The 21,243-nt window shown below is 39.0% G+C and overlaps 1 protein-coding gene across 11 annotated transcripts in view; it reads left to right on the top strand.

Moving 5' to 3' along the window:
* Positions 1-21,243, top strand: part of LOC120920819 (ryanodine receptor 3) — a 692,572-nt gene that overhangs the window by 485,782 nt on the left and 185,547 nt on the right. For 6 of the 11 annotated variants that reach the window (XM_040333154.1, XM_040333152.1, XM_040333148.1 and 3 more), the window contains 8 exons: positions 2,209-2,339; positions 6,637-6,957; positions 9,746-9,986; positions 10,072-10,159; positions 11,644-11,736; positions 12,448-12,462; positions 18,677-18,847; positions 20,822-20,881. In XM_040333154.1, the coding sequence (XP_040189088.1) occupies positions 2,209-2,339; positions 6,637-6,957; positions 9,746-9,986; positions 10,072-10,159; positions 11,644-11,736; positions 12,448-12,462; positions 18,677-18,847; positions 20,822-20,881 (1,120 nt within the window). The remainder of the gene's footprint in view (positions 1-2,208; positions 2,340-6,636; positions 6,958-9,745; positions 9,987-10,071; positions 10,160-11,643; positions 11,737-12,447; positions 12,463-18,676; positions 18,848-20,821; positions 20,882-21,243) is intronic. The other 5 variants (XM_040333156.1, XM_040333150.1, XM_040333158.1 and 2 more) reach the window with 1 other exon arrangement.

The following is a 21,243-nucleotide window of genomic DNA, read 5'->3' as shown; positions in this document are numbered from 1 at the left end:
GATACAACGGCATAAGAGACTTACGCCAGTCGGATCTTAGGCAAGTTTCGGCGTATCTTGCTTTCTGAATACAGAAAAAAGATACGCCGGCGCAGATTTGAATTTACGCGGCATATCAATAGATATGCCAGCGTAAATTCTTTCTGAATCTTGCCCATTGTTTTTTTTGCTTCTAGACGCTGACGCTTAAAAATTGCTAATAAACTAAAGTAGTGTACGTGGCTAATCCTGTGTAGCTTCTAGAAGCAGAATGCTCAAAATTCATTTAAAAAATGTATATGATATGCACCAGATGCAGAACAATTGTTTTTTGGGTGTTCACACCATAACCCTATACAATACCATATATCCTATACTATACCCTATACTATATCATAATAACTATACTCTTGATGAAAGCAAGAATTGACCTTGCTGTCAAAAATGTAAATGATATGCACCTGTCAAACAGTTGTGGAAAAATTTGTCTTTGGGTGTTAATTGTGCCAATGAAACCTACACCTAAAGAATTCTTCCAATTGAAATTAACACCCACAATGCTAGGCAGCCTAGACATTCAGACATTCTGCAGAGATTCCACATCCCAAAAACACTTAATCAGCGACATGGGCATCAAGGGCTTCATAGCTGCTGGTAATCCAGGACTGATTTTTTTTTTTGCATAAATATCAGACGGTACACAGAGTCTGTGGACAGAGGTATTATATCATCAGTAACAAAACCTCCAGCAGCACGGAATGGCGTTCAGAAAACACGCTGGATGCATGGCAGCCCAGGATCTTAATTGCATACTGGACAAGTTCTGACAAGTGGTCTATTCTCAGTAAGCCAGTGGATTGTCAACTGGAAAGCTCTCTATCTCTGTTTTTGGTGCTAGATAATTGTCCACCATATGATGCAGATTCTGCCGATGGGATGTGGAAGCTGACAGCCCTGGGCGATGAGGACTAAAAGAATAGTGAAATGCATTACTTAGGCGACCGCCTTTTCCACCGCTCCGTTCTTGACCAACAGAAGCCTCAAAACTACATTTTCCGCGACACTGTAACCTACCAGCACCCTCTGTGGGGATGGGATGAGTTCTGAGACTTTCCCCTTGTAACAGTGGTCGAGGAGGGATGACAATGGTGGTGAAGGAGGGTTGCCAACCAATAGTGATCCTTTATGCCATGTTTTCTTGGATCCTTTCGCAGGCTTTGAAGCATGAGGGAGCCCATGCACCACAAGTTTGAGGAGGCATGAGAAGCAGACTCCTCAGGGTCACTGAGGATTACAGTATCTGGAACTGCCTCTTCCCAGCCACATAGTACTCCCAAGGGTTCTGGGGATGGAAAACCATCTCTTAATGTTTGACGTGTGTCTTTCTCTGCTTCAATGCCTCAAAAAACAGAATCCTCCCTCTCCTCTTGTGTGTTCTGTGGCATAGGAAGAATGGAGTCTGCATAAAGCGGGCCTTGAGGAAAGGAAGTCCTCTTTCTCCCACTGCTCTGCCTCGAGTGCCCTGTCCATAATGCCACGCAGAGTCTGCTCCAGCAGGAACACAACAGGAATTGTGTTACTGATGCATGCATTATCACAGCTCACGATCCTTTGGCTTCCTCAAATGGTGACAGTACAGTGCATGCATCCTTTATAAGCAGCCATTGGCGTGGGAGAAAAAAAGATGAGGTGGTCTAAACCTGTCGTTGTGCCATACTCATACAGGTACTTATTGAGGGCCCTCTGCAGCATTGCCAAAGTTCAGTTTGACCTGTCCTGAATGACTTTGTTGTGTGGATTCCTCATACATGTTCATATGAGTAGTGAGCTGCCTGTTGTGGATCTTCTCATAAACCATCATTAAGTGTGTGACACTAGCACTCCTGCCATGTGTTTCCTTTATATCCTGAAAAGTCATTACTTTTTTTCTTGTTTAAAAAATATTTGAGTGTTGCTTTATATTTAAATGCACATACAGCACAATTACCACATACCCATGACTTAGAAAAGTAGGTACAGTGCAGAAGATGTGGAAATAAATTGTGCTTCATGTGCTCTGTGTTTGTCAATTGTTTTAATCATGTTCCTATTTTAAGATGTCTGTCATTAAAGGAAGGAGGATAGGAAAGGTGTATTACTTTTTTCATGCTAATAAATAGTAATATGCACAATAAAATATGCCCTATTAATATTCTGTATATACCTGATTTTCAATCTCTTTCTTTACAGGCAACGACCTGCCCTAGGAGAATGTCTGGCAGCTCTAGCTGGAGCTATTCCTGTGGCTTTTCTTGAGCCATCATTAAACCACAACAATCCACTCTCCGTTTTCAATACCAAATCTCCTCGGGAGAGAGCCAGTATGTATCCTTCCCCTGCCATGCTATGTACCTTTTATGATAATCTTTTATATCTTATGAATTTAGGGCTTTGTTTAATTAGGAGGTTAAAACAAATTATCCAGTATACTTAGTTCCAAACAAGAAATAGGTAATTTGGTAAGATTTTTTGTTACTAATTCTAGCAAGATCAGATCATTTCACTTTATTCTTTAGTTTTCTGATTTCAAAATATGACAGAGTTTTAAACACCTAATACAATATATCTATGTTGCAAAAATAATTAATATCCTTGTTGTCATAGTAACAATACTGATTCATTGCTAGTGGCATCACAAAATGCAACATAATTTTGCATTTGCTATTACACAAAAGAGATTACTTTGATTAGTGCAAATTATGAATGCAGTATTTAATCATAATTTCTCATTAAAATACAACTAACTTCGAACTATGGAAATGTGAGGTTCTATAAGGTGTCTATTAAGGACATCATAAAATGGATCTTTTTGAGTTGGAACTAATATACCAGCCACTGAAAAATAGAGGCATTCTGCAATAAATAAGACAACACAGTTAAAGGATATCTAAACCCCAAAATAACATTTTAATATACAGTATATAAACTTTTCAGTATTTAGATGTGGTGGCTGCATTCATTTTTGTTTTTCGGGCTATTGACTCCTTCATCTAGCACAGAAAGTATCTTTTGATCATGCCAGAAATGCAACACCCTTGTTACTTTCTGTGAGCTGAACAGAAAGGAAAAAAGTATTTTAAACTATTTTTTAACTACTGCTATTTTATTGGAAACTACTAATTCCATCATTCATTATGCAATAAAGATGAACAAAAGCAGGAATGGTTGAATCCAGGGAAAATCCGATTGCCTCTCGGGGGATCAGGAAGGATTTTTTTTCCCTGATGTAGCAAATTGGAGCATGCTTTGCTGGGGTTTTTCGCCTTCCTCTGGATCAACTGTGGGTATAGAATTGGGTATATGGGATTGTACGATATTTTTTATTTGTCCAACCTGGGTGTTAGCCACATTGAGCATGTGGAGAGACAAAATCTAATCATTTTCTTTAGTTCAACCCACTGGTTAAACAAAAAAAGATGAATCTCGTACTGACTGCTTTAGGGCATCTTAGTGAATTTCCCAGATGCATTTTAGCATTTAATCTAGAGTAGTTGTTGATTTACTAAGTGAATACAGAATGCTTACTTAGCAAAGTGAATATCGACTTAAAGCGTAGTTCCACCCATTTAAAAGTCATATATATAAAGTGAAAAGATAGGCTATGGGGGTACCTCACCCTATATAGAATTTAGAAACAAACATGATGGATTATCATGGTACCATAGAGGAATTCTTACACTTACTAGTTTAACAATCTTTGTTACTGTATTTATCAATTGGTTGACACGTTTCACATTTCTGCTTCTTCAGAACCAATTATTCTTGACTTGTAAACAAAGAAGACCTTAATTTGAGAATGAGAAGAGATAGATATAATTTACAATGGTTGCATTACGCTTATAGAGACAACAATATCATTGTCATATTTTTTCTAATATATTTACATTATATTTCCAAATGAGGAATAATTACTCACACAGGATAATAGCAACTTACGTATTGTAAACCAATTAGAACAGCCAATAGAGATGTGCTCCCAATATAGGGGGAAAAGTGCGGAAGGATTGCCCAGCAGAGAAGGTCCTTTAACAATAAAATATAACTTCTAAATAGAACCATTGGAGAAGGAATATATTCAAAACAAACTTCTATAATGAAACAATCATCATGAAACAATATATCATACTCACTGAAGTTCCCCAATCACAATTTAGGATGGGAGCGAGTAGTTCTATTCACAGAACAGAACTGATGATAGTCCCAGGCATAAATTCCTATTTTGTGTGGCAAGGCTCCTGTATATTTAATACCCCAAATTAGTTAATAAATTCATAATAAATGACTAAAGAAATATCATTGGGTCTGAAAGGTGGATGTATTTAAAATGAATATGCCTGATAAAGCAGTATGGACAACCTGGCGGTGTAGCAGTCTTTCCTCACAAGAGATTGGAGAAATGTATAATCATATAGGGTACCATCCCTTTTGGGTCAAACAAACGCCATGGACCCCCAAACTCAGATGACAAATAAAGTCATATTAAGTAAGTGTAAGTGTTTATGACACTACTGGGATGGCCAGTCCCCCCCCCCCCACCCCAAGTGTTCACTGTATTATGCTTAGTCCATACTATTTTTATTACAGAAATCCTGCGTCTGAGGTTACTTGATATAACTTTATTTTTCATCTGAGTTTGGGGGTCCATGGCATTTGTTTGACCCAGAAGAGATAGTACCCTATATGATTATACATTTCCCCAATCTCTTGTGAGGAGTGACTGCTACATTGCCAGCTCTGTCACGTCAGCCGACAGCCCACTGTCAGATGAAAATGGGTCACAGGAGTGCCACACAATCTGCACTGCTGTGATTTACAGGAGAAGTACTGTACAGTGAAACAAGCAATAAATCTATCACACGACCTGTCTCTCTGCTCCAGTTTGGCATTGCTTGCCACAGTTGATAAATATCCCCATTTATGTTGTGAACTCACCCTCCAGGGCCCAGACAGGTTCTTTTTCAGCCCAGGCTTTAGATGCAGGCTCATTCTCCATAAAGCTTGCAGATCCTTCAGGCAACCTATTCCAGAGAGGCCTCCACAATACCCCTCTCTTAGTCCAGGGCCTCCAGACATCTGCCGTCCTAGTGCAGGGCCTCCAGCCACCCCCTCTCCTAATCTTGGACCTCCAGGCACCCTTTCACCTAGTCCAGTATCTCCCCATCCAGGGGCCTTTGCCACACCAACTACTATTTCCTAATCAGGGCCTCCTCTACACCCCCCATCTTAGTCCAGGGCCTCCTGTGCACCCCCCCCCCCTTGTCCATGGCCTCCTCTGCACTCCCCTCCTGTTCCAAGGCCCCTCCCAAATCCAAGTCATTTGCCACACCAACCCCACTTTTTAAGTCCAGGTCCTCCTCTACATCCCCCCCACCCAGTCCTGCCCCCCCCAACACCCCCCGTCCAGGGCCTCCAGTGTGCTCCCCTCATAGTCCAGAGCCTCCTCTGCATCCCCTAGTCCAAGGCCTTCTCTGTACTTCCCTTCTAGTTTAGGGCCTTCTCTGCACCCCCCCCCAGTTCAGAGCCTCCAGTGTACTCCCCTCCTAGTCCAGAGCCTCCTCTGCACTTCCCTCCTAGTCCAGTGCCTTCTATGCGCCCCCCCAAGGTCAAAGCCTCCTCTGCACCCCCAATAGGAGGGAGACCACACAGGCACACTAGTGCTGAATCACTTGGATTCTCCCGCCGGCCATCCTATAGAAAAGCATTCCAGAGCGATGCTAAGTAACAGTAGCTGAATCGTCACTTTGGAATGCCTTTCCAAAGCATGGGCGAGAGGAGCAGAGGGATTTAGCAATAGTGCACCTGTGCAGTCTTCTTTTTGATTCTCCAATATTTGGCAAACCATGTAGAGGCTGCTGCTTGACCTTTGTACTTGAGTGTAGCAGTAAAACCCTTAGAGCAGCGGTTCCCAGTGTGGGTGGGGACGGCACCCCTGGCGGTGCACTCCTTGATGCGTCAGTCGGGGCATGTCCCCCCCTAGTTTTGGCCTTTCCACTGTATCTGTAAAACAAAAAAAGGCTTGCCTTTAGTTATACATTGATTTTCATTTGACCTTTAATGTGTTCATGAGAGAAGATAGTCACCGCTCCAATTAGGTATGTGTTCATAACGTCTTCTAATAAAATGTTTTCAATGTGTATATTAGAAATTTATTATAAAACATATCCGTTTGTCACCAGCCTAGATATTTATGCATTTAATTTTTTGGTGTTATTATGAAGTTTATTTTGCTTCACAATTATGTTGTTTAGGGGTGGCACCACAACATTGTGCCAAAGGCAAAGAAAATTTACAGTCCCTGCACGTCCAGAAATTTAAGGCTCGCACCACTAGCGGCCGAATACCGCCGCAATTCCAACTGTATATCGCCGCTAAAAATAACAGCGCTATGCCACCACCACACCTCCCGCCCCAGTGTGAAAGGGGCCTAACATGCAACCACTGGTTCCAAGTCTGAAATTGCCTGGGTAGAAACAATGGCGTACTGTATGTGCATTTTCTCTTTTAGAATAGAATTAACATTTTTTTTCAGTGACATTAACTGGTGCATTGTTCTCAGAAAATGATCTGTGTGTAGCACACATAAACTATCTATTTTTAATTAAGGTAACTGTTTTGCAGTTCTAGGCATGCCAGACACAGTGGAAGAGATGTGTTGTGAGATGCCACACCTAGACGGTCTCATGAAAGAGATTAATGACTTGGCTGAATCTGGAGCGAGGTACACGGAGATGCCACATGTTATTGAGGTCATCCTTCCAATGCTATGCAACTACCTTTCTTATTGGTGGGAGAGAGGCACAGAGAATGTGCCAGAAAATGCTAGGCCATGCTGTACTCAGGTGACTTCAGAACACCTCAGTGTCATACTGGGCAACATCCTGAAAATTATTAACAACAATTTGGGAATAGATGAAGCATCTTGGATGAAGAGAATTGCAGGTAATCCTCCTATTGATTGTGTGTGGATGCACATCCCTAAATAATGTCCAGACTTTCCAAACAGTTGGTTTAAAAACCTTTCAAAGAAAGTTCTAAAGGAATTATGTGTAAATCGGCTTGACATGTATCATGTCCTGACAGCCCTTTTGGTTTAAATAACAGATTTACATTGCTTTGACAAAAGGAAAAAGACTCTGCAGTGTGCCTAAATGGTACCTGTTCTTGCTTTATCCTCCTCCTGTTTCAATGTCAAATCAACACTTCATTAATCCTGACAAATAATATGAGTTTCTTGGAATTTCCCTATTGTACATGTATGTACATTTCCTTTGCAGGCACTGGATAATTAAAACGGAAAAAGCCTGCATTCTTTTTTATTTCTTATGTATCATTTTCTTTTCTTTTGTTAAACAAAGCACATTTTTCACTTTAGTATTCCAGTTCAGGAAGAACCTGTGACATACAGTGTATTTCAGTTGTTGTAGAATGACTACCAGGAAATAAGTTAACATACCTGATTTTGAATATTTTCTTCAGAAGATAGTATTCCTCAGTGTCAAATTGTAGATTCATGTGTTCCGTTTGGTATATGTTTATTGATGCATATAAGTCAAACTATGCCTTTCTCTCATTGTTCCGCACAGTATTTTAAGACCTTATTCTATTCCAGCCTCCTGGTCATAGTTTATTGTGCACTATTTAAGAAGCATGGTTTTCTATACTCTATCTGCAGAAAATATACAACTTTAGAACATAACTTCTAACATTTTTATAATTATAACACTGATGTGTAGGAAAATTACCATGTGGGGTTGATTTTACTAAGACTGCAGAGTGCAAAATCTGGTGCAGCTGTGCATGGTAGAAAATCAGCTTTTAACTTCAGCTTGTTCAATTAGACTTTGACAAAAAAAAATGGAAGCTGATTGGTTTCTATGAAGAGCTGTACCAGATTTTGCACTCTCCAGTTTTAGTAAATCAACCCCTGTGTGCTATGGTGATGTAAAACTTCCTGACTGTAGAAATTAAGAAAACTATAGAAAAGGGACAGTAAGCTCTCTGCAACATGTTTTTTAAATATGGCCTCATATACTGGATGTTACTACTTCCATACTGGGGTACGTGTGTGGTCTCCCAGGTCAGATAAGATGATTATAATAGTAATGAACATACAATTCAATAACTTAGGGCTCTTTCACATGGGCGGACCGTATGTCAGATTTTTCATCTATCCGTGCAGGGATGAAAAAGGGACATACATTGGTCCCTATGAGATTGCGGGCGTCAGTGGATGAACCTCCGCTGACACTCGATCTCACCCGGTTCCGCAATCCTCCGATTCTGCAGACTGAGGAAAACCCAATTTTTCCATCCGTCTGTGGATCGGATCAGATGAACACGGACAGATGGTCCGTGTTCATCCAATCCCCCCATAGGGGAGAGCAGAGATCTGACAGGGCAGTCCCTGCACAGTGTGCGGGGACTGCCCTGTTATCTGTCGGCTCAGCGGGAATCAACGGAGCGTTCATTATGCAATAAAGATGAACAAATGCAGGAACAAAGTGTTAGACCTCGTACAAACATCCGAATATCTCATCAGGAAAAACCCGTCGTTTTCCCTGACGAGATTCTTGGCAAGAAACTCTTGCCGCCGGAGTGTACTGACTTTCATTTCAAAAGAACCGCGGTTCTCTTGAAAGGAAAGAACGCGGTGACGTCATCGCGTATGATGAGCAGGAGCTCGTCACATTCGATGACGTCGCCACCATCTTGTTTCACCCTATCTATGTCGTGGAAGCTACTGCGCATGCGTCAAAGTCACTTCGAGCATGCGTGGGTTTCCACGGCGACAGGTAAGTGTGCACACTCTCGGGTTTCTTGTCTGGAAACAGACAAACGACAATCTCAACGAGAAAAAAGAGAGCAGGTTCTCTATTTTTCTCATTGTGATTCTTGCCTGATTTCCAGACGAGAAACCTGAATGCCTCGTACACACGAAAGGGAATCTCGGCAAGAAGCAGTTTTCTTGCTGTTTTTTGCAGAGAAACCTGGTCGTGTGTACGAGGCCTTATCTGGAGTTCAGCTTCAATTTCTTAGTCAAGTCCATCTAAATCTACTAGTCTAACACTGCCTTTTACCCAGGCTGAGAATGCTGCTTTCCAAATGTTTGTACTTTACTAATTCATCCAGAATGCAGACACCCTAATACAGGAGGCGTGTTAATGGCCAGATCACCAGGTGATTAGGGATTCACCCTATTCACTCTATTAGGGATCACCAGATGACGTAAAGGAAAAAAGTACAAAAATATGAGAACTAAAGTAGAGAATTGTTAGGCTGCAATATTTTTCTGGGGACCAGACTCCTGTTCGCTACATGTTTGTTTCTTTTAAAAATTGTTAAAATAATATGTTAAAAAACATATTATTCGTGGTCTGTAACTTTGGTAATTTGCAACATAACAATGTGCGATTACATCTGCATTGCAACTCTCATGAAAACCCCTTTGTACTTAATACCTTTTGCATATTATTTTCCTCTCTTCTGTTTTTCTGTCTTAATTAGTATTTTTGTATGCAACCTAGGGAAATGAGGATGAACTATATTTGAAGCTCAAATGTGCAATAAATATGCCATTGTTGCTTTGGCATTTGAATGAAACATATATAATGTGCAGTATATGATACCCATGTTATAATTTATCGATTTTCATATGCTACTGAAAACCCCACTGCAAACTTTACTTTTGCTTCATGCTGTTAATCTGGCTTTTGCTGTTTGTTTGCAGTCTATGCTCAGCCAATTATCAGCAAAGCCCAGCCAGACCTTCTAAAGAGCCATTTTATTCCCACGCTGGAGAAACTGAAGAAGAAAGCAATAAAGATTGTGCAAGAGGAGGAGCAGCTGAAAGCAGACAGCAAGTCTGACACTCAGGAAGCAGAGTTACTAATTCTGGATGAGTTTGCAGTTTTATGTAGAGACCTCTATGCTTTCTATCCTATGTTGATCAGATACGTAGACAACAACAGGTATAATGGAGCAGAAGCTGCTTCTGTTATAGATGGTTATATCCCCTGACTGAAAGAATAATTGTCACTTACTTTTGAAAATTAGGTCAAACTGGCTGAAAAAACCAGATGTCGATTCTGATGATCTGTTCAGAATGGTGGCAGAAGTTTTCATTCTTTGGTGTAAATCACATGTAAGGGACTTTTCTGTTTGTTACATATTGCTTTCATTGTACATGTATAATTTCCGGTGTCTCCCATATAGTGGCTGCTGAAGTCTGTTAAAAAGTTTAAAATTAGTCTTGTTTATGGTTTTTACCATTAATTAGTCTCTAAACTGTCTAAAATTTATTAAAAACGAATCCAGATTAGAGAAGAGGTAAAATGTGACAAAAAATCATCAATCTAAAGATTGGCTCTATCTGTAGAGTATACACTCATGCCTAAAGCCCAAGTTCTACTACAGGTAGGGTCTGCATCCTTCATTCATAGATTGTTTTTAATTCATGGAAGCTATATTATAACTTCTGTGAATGGAGGAGGTAGTGGAATAGGGCAGGCATAGTCACACTTGACTAGTGCATATGACAAGTCACTCAGTTTGTATCAACCCCTGCAGTATCAGAAGATGCTTTGGTTTGTTTCTTAAACTTGACTAAACACAGGCTTTAAGTTTCATAGTAATGATCCCAAACATATCCATTCCGAAAGAGTCTTTATTTAATTTTTAATGATCAAGCACAGAGACCCACTTGGCCAAGATTCAGGAGCATGCAGATGAACTTTAATGGTAATGGTGCCTAACCCTATTAAACATCTTAGATAAAAACATGTTCTAGGTATATATCAGGGTGACAGGAGCTTTTCAGAAACTAGGGGCATGTCTCAGAAACCCGTAAGAGACACATGAGACTCCTAGAACTCACTTCTGTTCTCTTCTGTGTGCTCTTTAAAATATCTGTGTTTTCACATTTGTGATTTCTACAGATCCAGAAAACAGAAAAATAAGCAAAGAAGCAAATCAAACTTTTTAACTTTTTAAGATGTGGGTTTAGTGACACTTTAGTAATAGTTTACTTTACTGGTCTGAGTAAGCATCAAGGTAAGAAAACCCAAACTATTGTAAGCAGGGGCCCAAAGGGCAACACCTCAGGTGTGAAAAGGCTGGAGCTTTACAGGGATGAGCATATGCCACATTCAAATTTAACTTCTAATTTAATAGACATTTCAGCAATAGTGTCTGTGTCAGCAGCCTCAATATTAATCCCAGTTAAAAAAAAAAAACACGAATCAGTTTCTCAGTTCAGAGAAAAAGTTAGTCTGAATATTTATGAATATACAGGTTACTAACTTTGCATAACAACAGAAAGGACCAAACCAAAATAAAAAAAATAAAAACTCTCACGGACACTCTTTCACATCACTTGCCTTGTTTATATTAAGAAAATCTTGACAGCATCATTTCAGATTGAAGTATGTCCCATTTTATTACGGTAGCCTAAATTATTTAATGAAATCAACATGAATTATAGAAGAGGGTATTGCTGTTTACCTGACACTAGAAGTGGGGGAGAACATCTAGAGAGACCGTATTTCTAAAATACCACTTCAGACTATTACTGCATGTGTGTGATGTTTTTGTTTTTCTAATGTAACCCATTTCTGTTCTATTATTTAGAATTTTAAAAGAGAAGAACAAAATTTTGTAATTCAGAATGAGATCAATAATTTGGCATTTCTCACTGGAAACAACAAGAGTAAGATGTCTAAAGTAAGTCTGCTAGAAAATGTGTGCCAAATTGCCAATGGTCTTGATTTACATTATTAACACCGTTGTTCAAAGTTATGTTCTTTTACCATTTGCTCAGAAACATGTTGCAGAGGACACCGTATTGTCTGATGCAATAATAAAATTTGCTGTCTTCGGACTTCCGGTGCTGATAGAGCACTAAAAACTTCAGTTTGGTAAAATATGTTAAAAAAAAAAGTGATCTTAGGTTCCGACAGAGGTGGAAATGGAGAGTGCAGACAACAGCTGCCAGTAAACAGGTGAAATAGAAAAATAAAAAGAGCCATTAAAATGGAGAGTAATACAAAAATGACCAGGTAATTTTTCCTAATGTAGTTTTAGATCTGCTAACAATTGGTCAGATTAGACAACAGTCATGCTAAACATTCCAGCTATATTGTAGTGTGCTGTGTGTAAGCACATTCATTCTGGAAGGTTCACAGTTTGGTAAGTAAGGTAAGCTATTTTTTCCTTAATAACTATCCAGGATTATTCTTCCTGTTCCACGTTTCAAATGTTTTTTATGCTGTCTAGGCTGTATACCAGATTGTGGCAGTAAAGCCTGGTAACTGTTAAAGTCACGTTTAAGTATACCTATAAACTGATTAATCACCTCACAGATAATTACGGAATATGTGGTTCATTTTTCCATCTGTTTTACTTACTTGTCTCCTGCATTTTTTTTTCACACAGCCCATACAAGTGAAGGTACAGCATGCATGACCTGTCTATGTATTAGCTAGCCTGGCTCCATTCATTCATATGTTCCATCGGTGTTAGCAGTGGCGTCACCAAGGGCAGTCACACATCAAACCATTTAGTTATGACTGTTGAAATTTGGTAAAGGTTCACAGAGTTTCCTCTTTTTCCCATTTCACACCATTTCACAATGGATTGTCCAACTAGTGACAATATATTTTGTTGACTATAGCCGACAGAGTTAATTTTCACCAAGACAAAAGCTTGCTCAAGCAGCTTAGTGAGTATGCCCAGTAGACAGTAAATTGTAAGTTTCACCTGCATTACAAACATTTGATTGTACAAATAAATGTCTTTTGACTGTCTTATTAACCAAGGGCAAGGTCACCCTAGAGCTTTTCATTATAGACACTCCTATCGAAGAAGATCACAAAGTCCATTTCTATACACTTTCAGCGTAGAAGGTCAAGGGAAATGGTCTTTCCCTTTCAAACAAGCCTCTATTGGAAAAAATCCTCAAATTTTTAGACCAAAATCTGTAAAAAGACAACACAGGCTTAGTCCTAGACCACCTAAATTTTAGGAGGATGACCCTGTGGGGTTGATTTACTAAAACTGGAGAGTTTAAATCTGGTGTAGCAATGCACGATAGCCAATCAGCTTCTAACTTCAGCTTGTTCAATTAAGCTTTGACAAACAACCTGGACGCTGATTAGTTTCAATGCAGAGCTAAAGCAGATTTTGTACTCCCCAGTTGTTGTACTCTCCAGTTTTGTACTTTTCATTGTGGGGTTGATTGACTACATCTCCAGATGTAAAATACAGTTGAACAACCACAAAGCTCTGTAGTCTGTAGTTGTACATAGACAAGGCAAGGAGTACAGCTTTGGCTGGTTGCAGGTGTAAAAAGCTCTTGTTTGCCCTTCGCCTACATTTGTTTTGGGTATTTGAAAGTTTTTTGAGAAACGAAATAGCCATTTCATTTATTTTTTTTATATGAGTTTGCTGGTGCCCACACACATTTTTGTATGAGCATACATTACCTTGCATTCTTCTTAGGAAAAAACTGTGCAGAGTTTAGTGTGAAGGCACAGTATTGTGTTTAGATCATTCATAAGAAAACACCCTTGTGACGCCACTGATGTTTTTTTGTAGTATATGTCATTTAAATGGGTATAGTTAATGTGTTTTCCTATATTAGTGCGTTTCATAGATCACCCTTGCAAACAACTGTTTAGGCACAAATGATAGCAAGCAAAGCTTTGATGCCCAGCAAGCTATTATGTTCTTCACACACAGGCAGTTTAATGATGTTCTATTCTCGCAAGAGATACACTGCCGAAAAATCATCAGCATGTCCATCAAATTTGTCCGTGAAATCTTTTTCAACATGATAATTTAGGCAAAGTTATACACTATGATGCAAGTTTAAACGGATTGAATAGAAGGTATCTGGAATAACCTTCAGTATTCTTGCCATATTGTATCATTGTCAAGTCATCTTTAAGAAGGTAACACAGGCAACCATGCTTGAAACAAGGGTACACAAGGGCATAAATGCTTGTAACAAGGGTACACAAGGGCAGTTATGCTTGAAGAAAGGTATTCCTTAGAAACACTTCACAGATACGTTGCTGTCTGTAACAGCACATGAGGGCAGTCATTACTATCTCAGTACCATACCTAAGGCACTTTACATAATTTTGGTACAACTATGACTATCCTGACTCTAAATTTAGAAATTACAATGATCAATGGTTGTGCAAGGAACGCTTTAGTCAACCTTAATTTATCTCCTTGCATAAGCATGTTTATTCCCCTTTGAGAAAATCTCAAATTATATGAAACCACACATATAAACAGTTTTGTTCATTTAGAATTTCTCTGGAAAATCTGCCCAAGGGGTTTATATGTGGCTTTATTGTGCATTCAGATTCCATTTATAGGTCTCTTGCCACTAGGGATGAGCCGAACACCCCCCCCCGTTCGGTTCGCACCAGAACCTGCGAATAGACCAAAAGTTTGTGTGAACTTTAGAACCCCATTAAAGACTATGGGACTCGAACGTTTGAAATCTAAAGTGGTAATTTTAGAGGCTAATATGCAAGTTATTGTCCTAAAAAGTGTTTAGGGACCCGGGTCCTGCCCCAGGGGACATTTATCAATGCAAATTTTTTTTTTAAAAATGGCAGTTTTTCTGGGAGCAGTGAATTTAATAATGCTTAAAGTGAAACAATAAAAGTGAAATATTCCTTTAAATTTCGTAACCTAGGGGGGTGTCTATAGTATGTCTGTTACCCCAATGGTACACTATTACCAATTCACATAGGGGGGGCCGAGATCTGGGGTCCCCTTTGTTAAAGGGGTCTTCCAGATTCCAATAAGCCCCCTGCCCGCAGACCCCCACAACCACTGGGCAAGGGTTGTGGGGATGAGGCCCTTGTCCCCATCAACATGGGGACATGGTGCTTTGAGGGGTCACAGACCCCCAAAGCATCCTTCCAATGTTGAGGGGGTCTGGTATGGATATTTGGGGGGAATCCCATATATTTTTTTTTAAATTTGACACAGGGTTCCCCTTAATATTCATACCAGACCTGAAGGGCCTGGTAATTGAATTACGCATTTTTTTTTATCATTGACTTTTCTCTGTATTGCCGGGAGCCGACAATTCATTATAGCCGCGAGTGGTTTTAAATTACTTTTTTTCCTTCAGAAATTACACTTTGTGCAGAGACAGTTCTAAGCACAGGAAACAAGAGCTACTTCACAGGCATAATATACACCTCCCTAGGTATGAAATTTAAACGAATATTTCACTTTTATTGGTTCACTTTAAGCATTATTAAAATCACTGCTCCCGAAAAAACTGCCGTTTTAAAAACTTTTTTTGCATTGATACATGTCTCCTGGGGCAGGACCCGGGTCCCCAAACACTTTTTATGACAATAACTTGCATATAAGCCTTTAAAATTAGCACTTTAGATTTCTCCCATAGACTTTTACAGGGTGTTCCGCGGCTTTTCGAATTTGCCGCGAACACCCCAAATGGTTCGCTGAACAAGCAATGTTCCAGTCGAACATAAGTTCGACTCGAACTCGAAGCTCATCTCTACTTGCCACATGTTTGTTCACTGACTCCAAAACATTTCTTCATACAGGCCCATATCAGTCTATGCCCTGATAACTAAAATGTCTTATTACTACAAATACCAATAGGTTTTATTTGATATGCTATGAATCCAAACAATACAACTTGGTTTGATGCTTATATCACAATATGCAATTCACTACATGCTTGCGTAGCTCAGAGCTTTGACTTGCAGTCCTAAAGCATTAGTCCCTCTGTTTTATTTTATACTTGAATTTCTATGCAGGTACAGTATTTGCACTTTTTGTTTTAATGGAACTGATTTTGCCATCTCTAGTATAATAAAAGACCATCAACACCTTTTCTTTGTAAACTAATTATAGCTTGATTGATCGTTTCATGTTTTATAAAATGTTTGTTTTTTGTTTTCTATTATTCTTTCACAGAGGGGCTGCTGTTCTAGGACTATTTATTTTATGTGCCTTGTTTCATGACTACTTGAAGTACAGTATGTTTCACCTGATGTCAAAACTGTGGTTTCATCTAGTCTATAGTCTCTATTCTGTATTGTCTATTGTGTATTACAAGTGGTGACAATGTCATTGCAGGCTTTGGTTTTCTTTATTTGTAATTTGTAACATCATTGTCAGTAAATATATTGCACAGAATATACTAGGATTAAACACATCTTTACAAATCCACAATTATTAACAAATGAAACAGGGATATTACAAATAGTTTTCTGGCTTTTTAAAATAGTGCTCATTTCCTAGTGTGTTAGGTTGTTCGATGTCCTTGTTATAACAGAATGCAAAAGTAAATTATTGCATCCCTTGATTTGAATGTATGGGTTTATGGGATAGTAAAAGGGAATCAGTATGATTTTACAAGTAAAATGACAACACTCAAAATAATGGTAAGTACTGAGTTTGGTTTTACTGCATCTATGTTTCTAAAAGAGGATGTCAGTATAATTTACTGAAGTGAAAGAATCTAAATTATAATACTAACTGACATAAACTGAGCATTGTGCATCATTACATACATATTATGGTGATATCTCTGTTAGGAATGTGGAACTGAGCTGAATCTTTGGCAGGAGAATTAACTTGTATTCCCTGCAATCTGCATTGAACAGGTTTTGTTGTTCATAAGGGTCTATCATATAGAAATGTTAGGTTAAGAATTAAGGAAAGTGCTAATTTCCAGTGGGATACACAGTGGGGATTATTTACTAAAGGCAACTCCACTTTGCACTATAAGTGCAAATTACAAGTGCAACATGCCCTTAAAATTGCACTGAAAGTGCACTTGGAAGTGCAGTCACTGTAGATCCGAGGGGGACATGCAAGGAAAATAAAAAACAGAATTTTAGCTTGCACATGATTGGATAATAAAATCAGCAGAGCTGCCCCTCATTTCAGATCTGCCCCTCAGATTTACAGCGATTGCACTTTCAGTACAATTTCAAGTGCACTTCGCACTTGTAGTTTGCACTTGTTGTGCAAAGTGGATTTGCCTTTCGTAAATAACCCCCATTATTTTTTAAAGCATACAGTACAGTGCAAATGTATGTAAATTCATGATTTAAATTGCCCCTACATGGTAGGGTAGCTTAAAGGAAAAGGTGCCGCAATGTTAAAGTGCATGTTTAGTTAAAAAAAAATGGTTTCGGATAGAGCATGGAAGGTTTAGAACCCCTGTTATTTTATCTCACCATGACCAAATAAGATCCAAAATTTTAGAGCTTTCACCAATGCAAGAGTTGAGGGGAAATCTTTCTAATGGAGACTCCTGTCCCAGTGTCAGCTTTCCTAGAGAGAAATTGCCCGCACTTTAGTGAGAATTTCTCTCACTTCCTTATATGCCTGTGCAAACACTTTAAAGGACGTCATGTTCTGCAGGCACTATACTTCCTAAGTGAATAGCCATGCAAATGCCTTGCTAACAACCAATGTGTATTGATTAGTTCCATTCAATACACTCTGTAAGACCTTGGCAAGCACTCGACAGGCATATTAGGAACACATGCTGAACCCCCCTTTTGAACATCTGTATGGAATTCAAGATGTTTCTGTCAATTAAGGACTTCAGTTTAGTGGGAGAGTGGTGTAATCTTTTAAAATCAGAATTTAGAAATTGTAATATATTACCAATTAGCATGTTTACCTTATTTGACTTTATTGGCAAAAGAGCAAGTTTGTAGCCCATATAATAGTGCCATGCAACAGGTTGTGTCTGCTTCCATACTTTTTTGGCACTGATTTCATACAGAAAATAGGGTAAGTTTCTGTTGCATCATAAAAAAAATAAGTGTGTGCCACAGAAGGGGTTGCCTTGTTTCTGGGATTTCACTAGGGTTTTCATTATTCATACACCCTGGCTAGCATAATAGATATACATATATATATATTAGATATACAAGACATGGACCACAATGACACCTATTATAAAGAATGTTCCAACTGTTTTGTCACTGTCATGATTACTATAGGTGCAACAAGCATGATGTTTGAAGAAACATTAAAACATGTAATCTATGAAGGAGCTATTATGTTTATATATTGAATGTACGTTTTCCACTATATGAATTTGCAGATATATTTTCCATGCTGCAGTTGTCAGCAAATCAAATTTTTCTTCAAACCTAAGAGTAGGTTTCAAGTAGGTTTTTGGAAGTTAGAATATATCTCTAAATTATTTTCAGTTGGTAAATGTTTGGATATGCGTTAAGTAATGGCATGAACAATTTGTTTCCATACCACTGCCTTGCTCTCCGTGCACACTAAACATGTGCTCATTATATTTCATTGGGAGCAAACAGGGAAACTGGTACACAGGAAAGAGTGTTCTATCCACCAGGAGTGTTGTTTTGTTTTTTTAAACTGCAAATAACACTCTTGAATGGCTTCTTTTGGCCACTTTTCTATGTATTAGTTTTCCAAATTATCCTCAGTATGTTACTTTTTATCTGTACAAGGTGTCTATGATTACATTGTACAAGATGCAGTATTGATTGCTGTGGAAATGCTTTGTGTGAGTTAGTGTAACGTAGAAGACATGCAGTCCCTTTTAGTCTATTTAGTGCATTCTCTGGTCTCTAACCATTCCTTCACGGTATCACTATTCTAGTCTGGAGGGCAAGATCAGGAGAGGAAGAGAACAAAGCGCAGAGGAGACCTTTATTCCATACAGACATCCCTGATTGTGGCTGCCTTGAAAAAGATGCTACCCATTGGGCTGAACATGTGCACCCCGGGGGATCAGGAACTAATTTCACTTGCAAAGAGCCGATATAGCCTTGTAAGTACAGCAGCATCATAGAGATTGCTGTTTTTCTAATATTCCTGAAATGGTGATGTAAGGATTTTGGCTGGGAAATGTGTGTGGGAAAAAGATGTACATTCCTCTGCATCCATTAATGTACAAATTATCTTTGTCCTGAATTGCTGATGACTGCAAATAAATGCTGTTATCATTTGAAATGTGCACAGCCTACAAATATCACATTTGCATTTCTATCTTTATGTTGGGATTAGTTTGTGTCTGTGGTTGAATTCTTCTTGCATAATGTGCACACAATTCTTTTTAAATGTAGAAGTTGAACAGAAATGGGGAAAGATTAAACCCTCTTTGTTAGTTTGACAGCTAAATGTTTCATGATCAATGTCAATATAAACACCCGTAAAACTTGCAGAATAAACTAAAATGTTCTGTGTCTACATTTCAGTAAAAAAAAAAATATATATATTTTTTTATAAATGGATAGATGGCCAGCATTTTAAAACATGTTACCAGAAAGGTTGTGCCAAGGTGGATTTAAAGCGGAGGTCCACACAAAAATGGAACTTCCGCTTTTCGGAACCCTCCCCCTCCAGTGTTACATTTGCCACCTTTTCACCCACTTCTGGGCATACGTCACTTCCTGTCCCCGCCGCAGCCTTCTGGGAGACACACGGGCCCCAGAAGACAGCAGGGACCATTTGGATTGCGCAGCGCGACTCACGCATGCGAAGATGGGAACCAGGATGTGAAGCCGCAAGGCTTCACTCCCTGATTCCCTTACCGAAGATGGTGGCGGCAGCATTCAAGAACCGAGCGACGGGTCGGCCTCTGGTGCCAACATCGCGGGCGTCCTGGACAGGTAAGTGCCCTTATTTTAAAAATCAGCAGCTGCAGTATTTGTAGCTGCTGACTTTAAAAAAAAATGCAGCGGACCTCCGCTTTAAAGGCCAAATACGATAGTGGGTGGAGCCATGCTACTTATTTCTTTATGCAAAACCATAAATGCTGAGCCATATCTCTTCACTGTGCTCCCCTAGACCACGGTTCCTCAATCAAAACTTACAGATCCCCCTCCTGGACTATCTAGTTGCCTCAGCTCTCTTAATCCTCTGCTGACTCACTTAGCTGTCCCAACTCTCCCAGTCCTGCGGGTAAGGGAATCTTTCCCACATGGAGTAAATCATTATTATTTAAAAACAGCAGAAAATCATCTAATGTACCTACAGATTCATAGCAAATGAACAATAAATCATCAATGAAGCGATGGAAAAACCTGATTTTGGACTGGAAGGGATTATTAGCCACAAAGATGAGTACCCTCTCCCACCAACCTGTATACAAGTCGCCAATAGAGGGTAAAAACCGTGCTTCCATGGCTGCCCCGAATTTCTGAAGATAAAAAGAAGCATCGAATAGTGCAAATATTTATTTTGGTTATGTTTCAGATTTTGCTGTTTATATTTATCTCATGGAGGAATGGGTGCACCACAAATGGTTTGCTCACCTTTTCCAGTGGGAACAGCTGATTGATATCATTGGACCTCGCCACTTTATCAGTTACACCTGTGCAATTATGTGATATTTTATATATATATGTGTGTATGGTGATTGTGACCAATGCGGTTTTGACAAAGCACTTATTAAACGTGTGAAACGCGTCAACCTTCTTTTCCACTGCCAATATGCCTTGTGCCTATTTTTATTGATGTTTTTTTGAATAAAGAAGCTTTTATCTGCATCATATGGGTGTGCAGCTGTCCAATCTTCTTTCTTCATGTGGGAACACATGTTAGTGCTGGTAGATTGCTAATATCTATGAGATTTTAATTTGCACATTGCACTATTGTGATAAATACTGTGTTTGCTTGCACTTATTGGGAGAGCATCATAGCGCAAGAGTTATTTGATAATGCATTTTAGAGTATATAAGTATTAACAATCTAAATGATAAAGACATTCAAATATTGTCTTCTGATGCCATACTCCTTACAGAAAGACACAGATGAAGAAGTAAAAGAACACCTAAGCAGCAACCTCCATCTGCAAGAGAAGGTATGTGTTTATTATAAAGCAGTGTACAGAATGAGAGAGAGTTTATTTTGGGAGTTATGAAATAATGTGGGTACTGTATGTACATTAAACTAAATATCAGATACAAAATGAAATATTATAATTGTTTGTCAAATTAACCTATTTGACCTATATGACTGTACTGTATTCCAGCCATTTTGCCCAGATTTCAGCATTCTGTCTGCTGCATTAGTCAGTTGGACACTGGTTTATGCTATCATGTCTAGCAACATTTAACAAGGCTCCACTTAAAAGAACAGGAAAAATGATTAAATGCTTAGTAATCATTCATTTACATGATCATTTTTTTAACAGCGACCTGTAGCGCATAGTGTTGGAGGGCT

The sequence above is a fragment of the Rana temporaria genome, chromosome 13 (assembly GCF_905171775.1).
Source record: "Rana temporaria chromosome 13, aRanTem1.1, whole genome shotgun sequence".
Classification (NCBI taxonomy): domain Eukaryota; kingdom Metazoa; phylum Chordata; class Amphibia; order Anura; family Ranidae; genus Rana; species Rana temporaria.
Note: the sequence above shows the minus strand (reverse complement) of the source record. Positions and strands in the feature narration are given on the sequence as shown.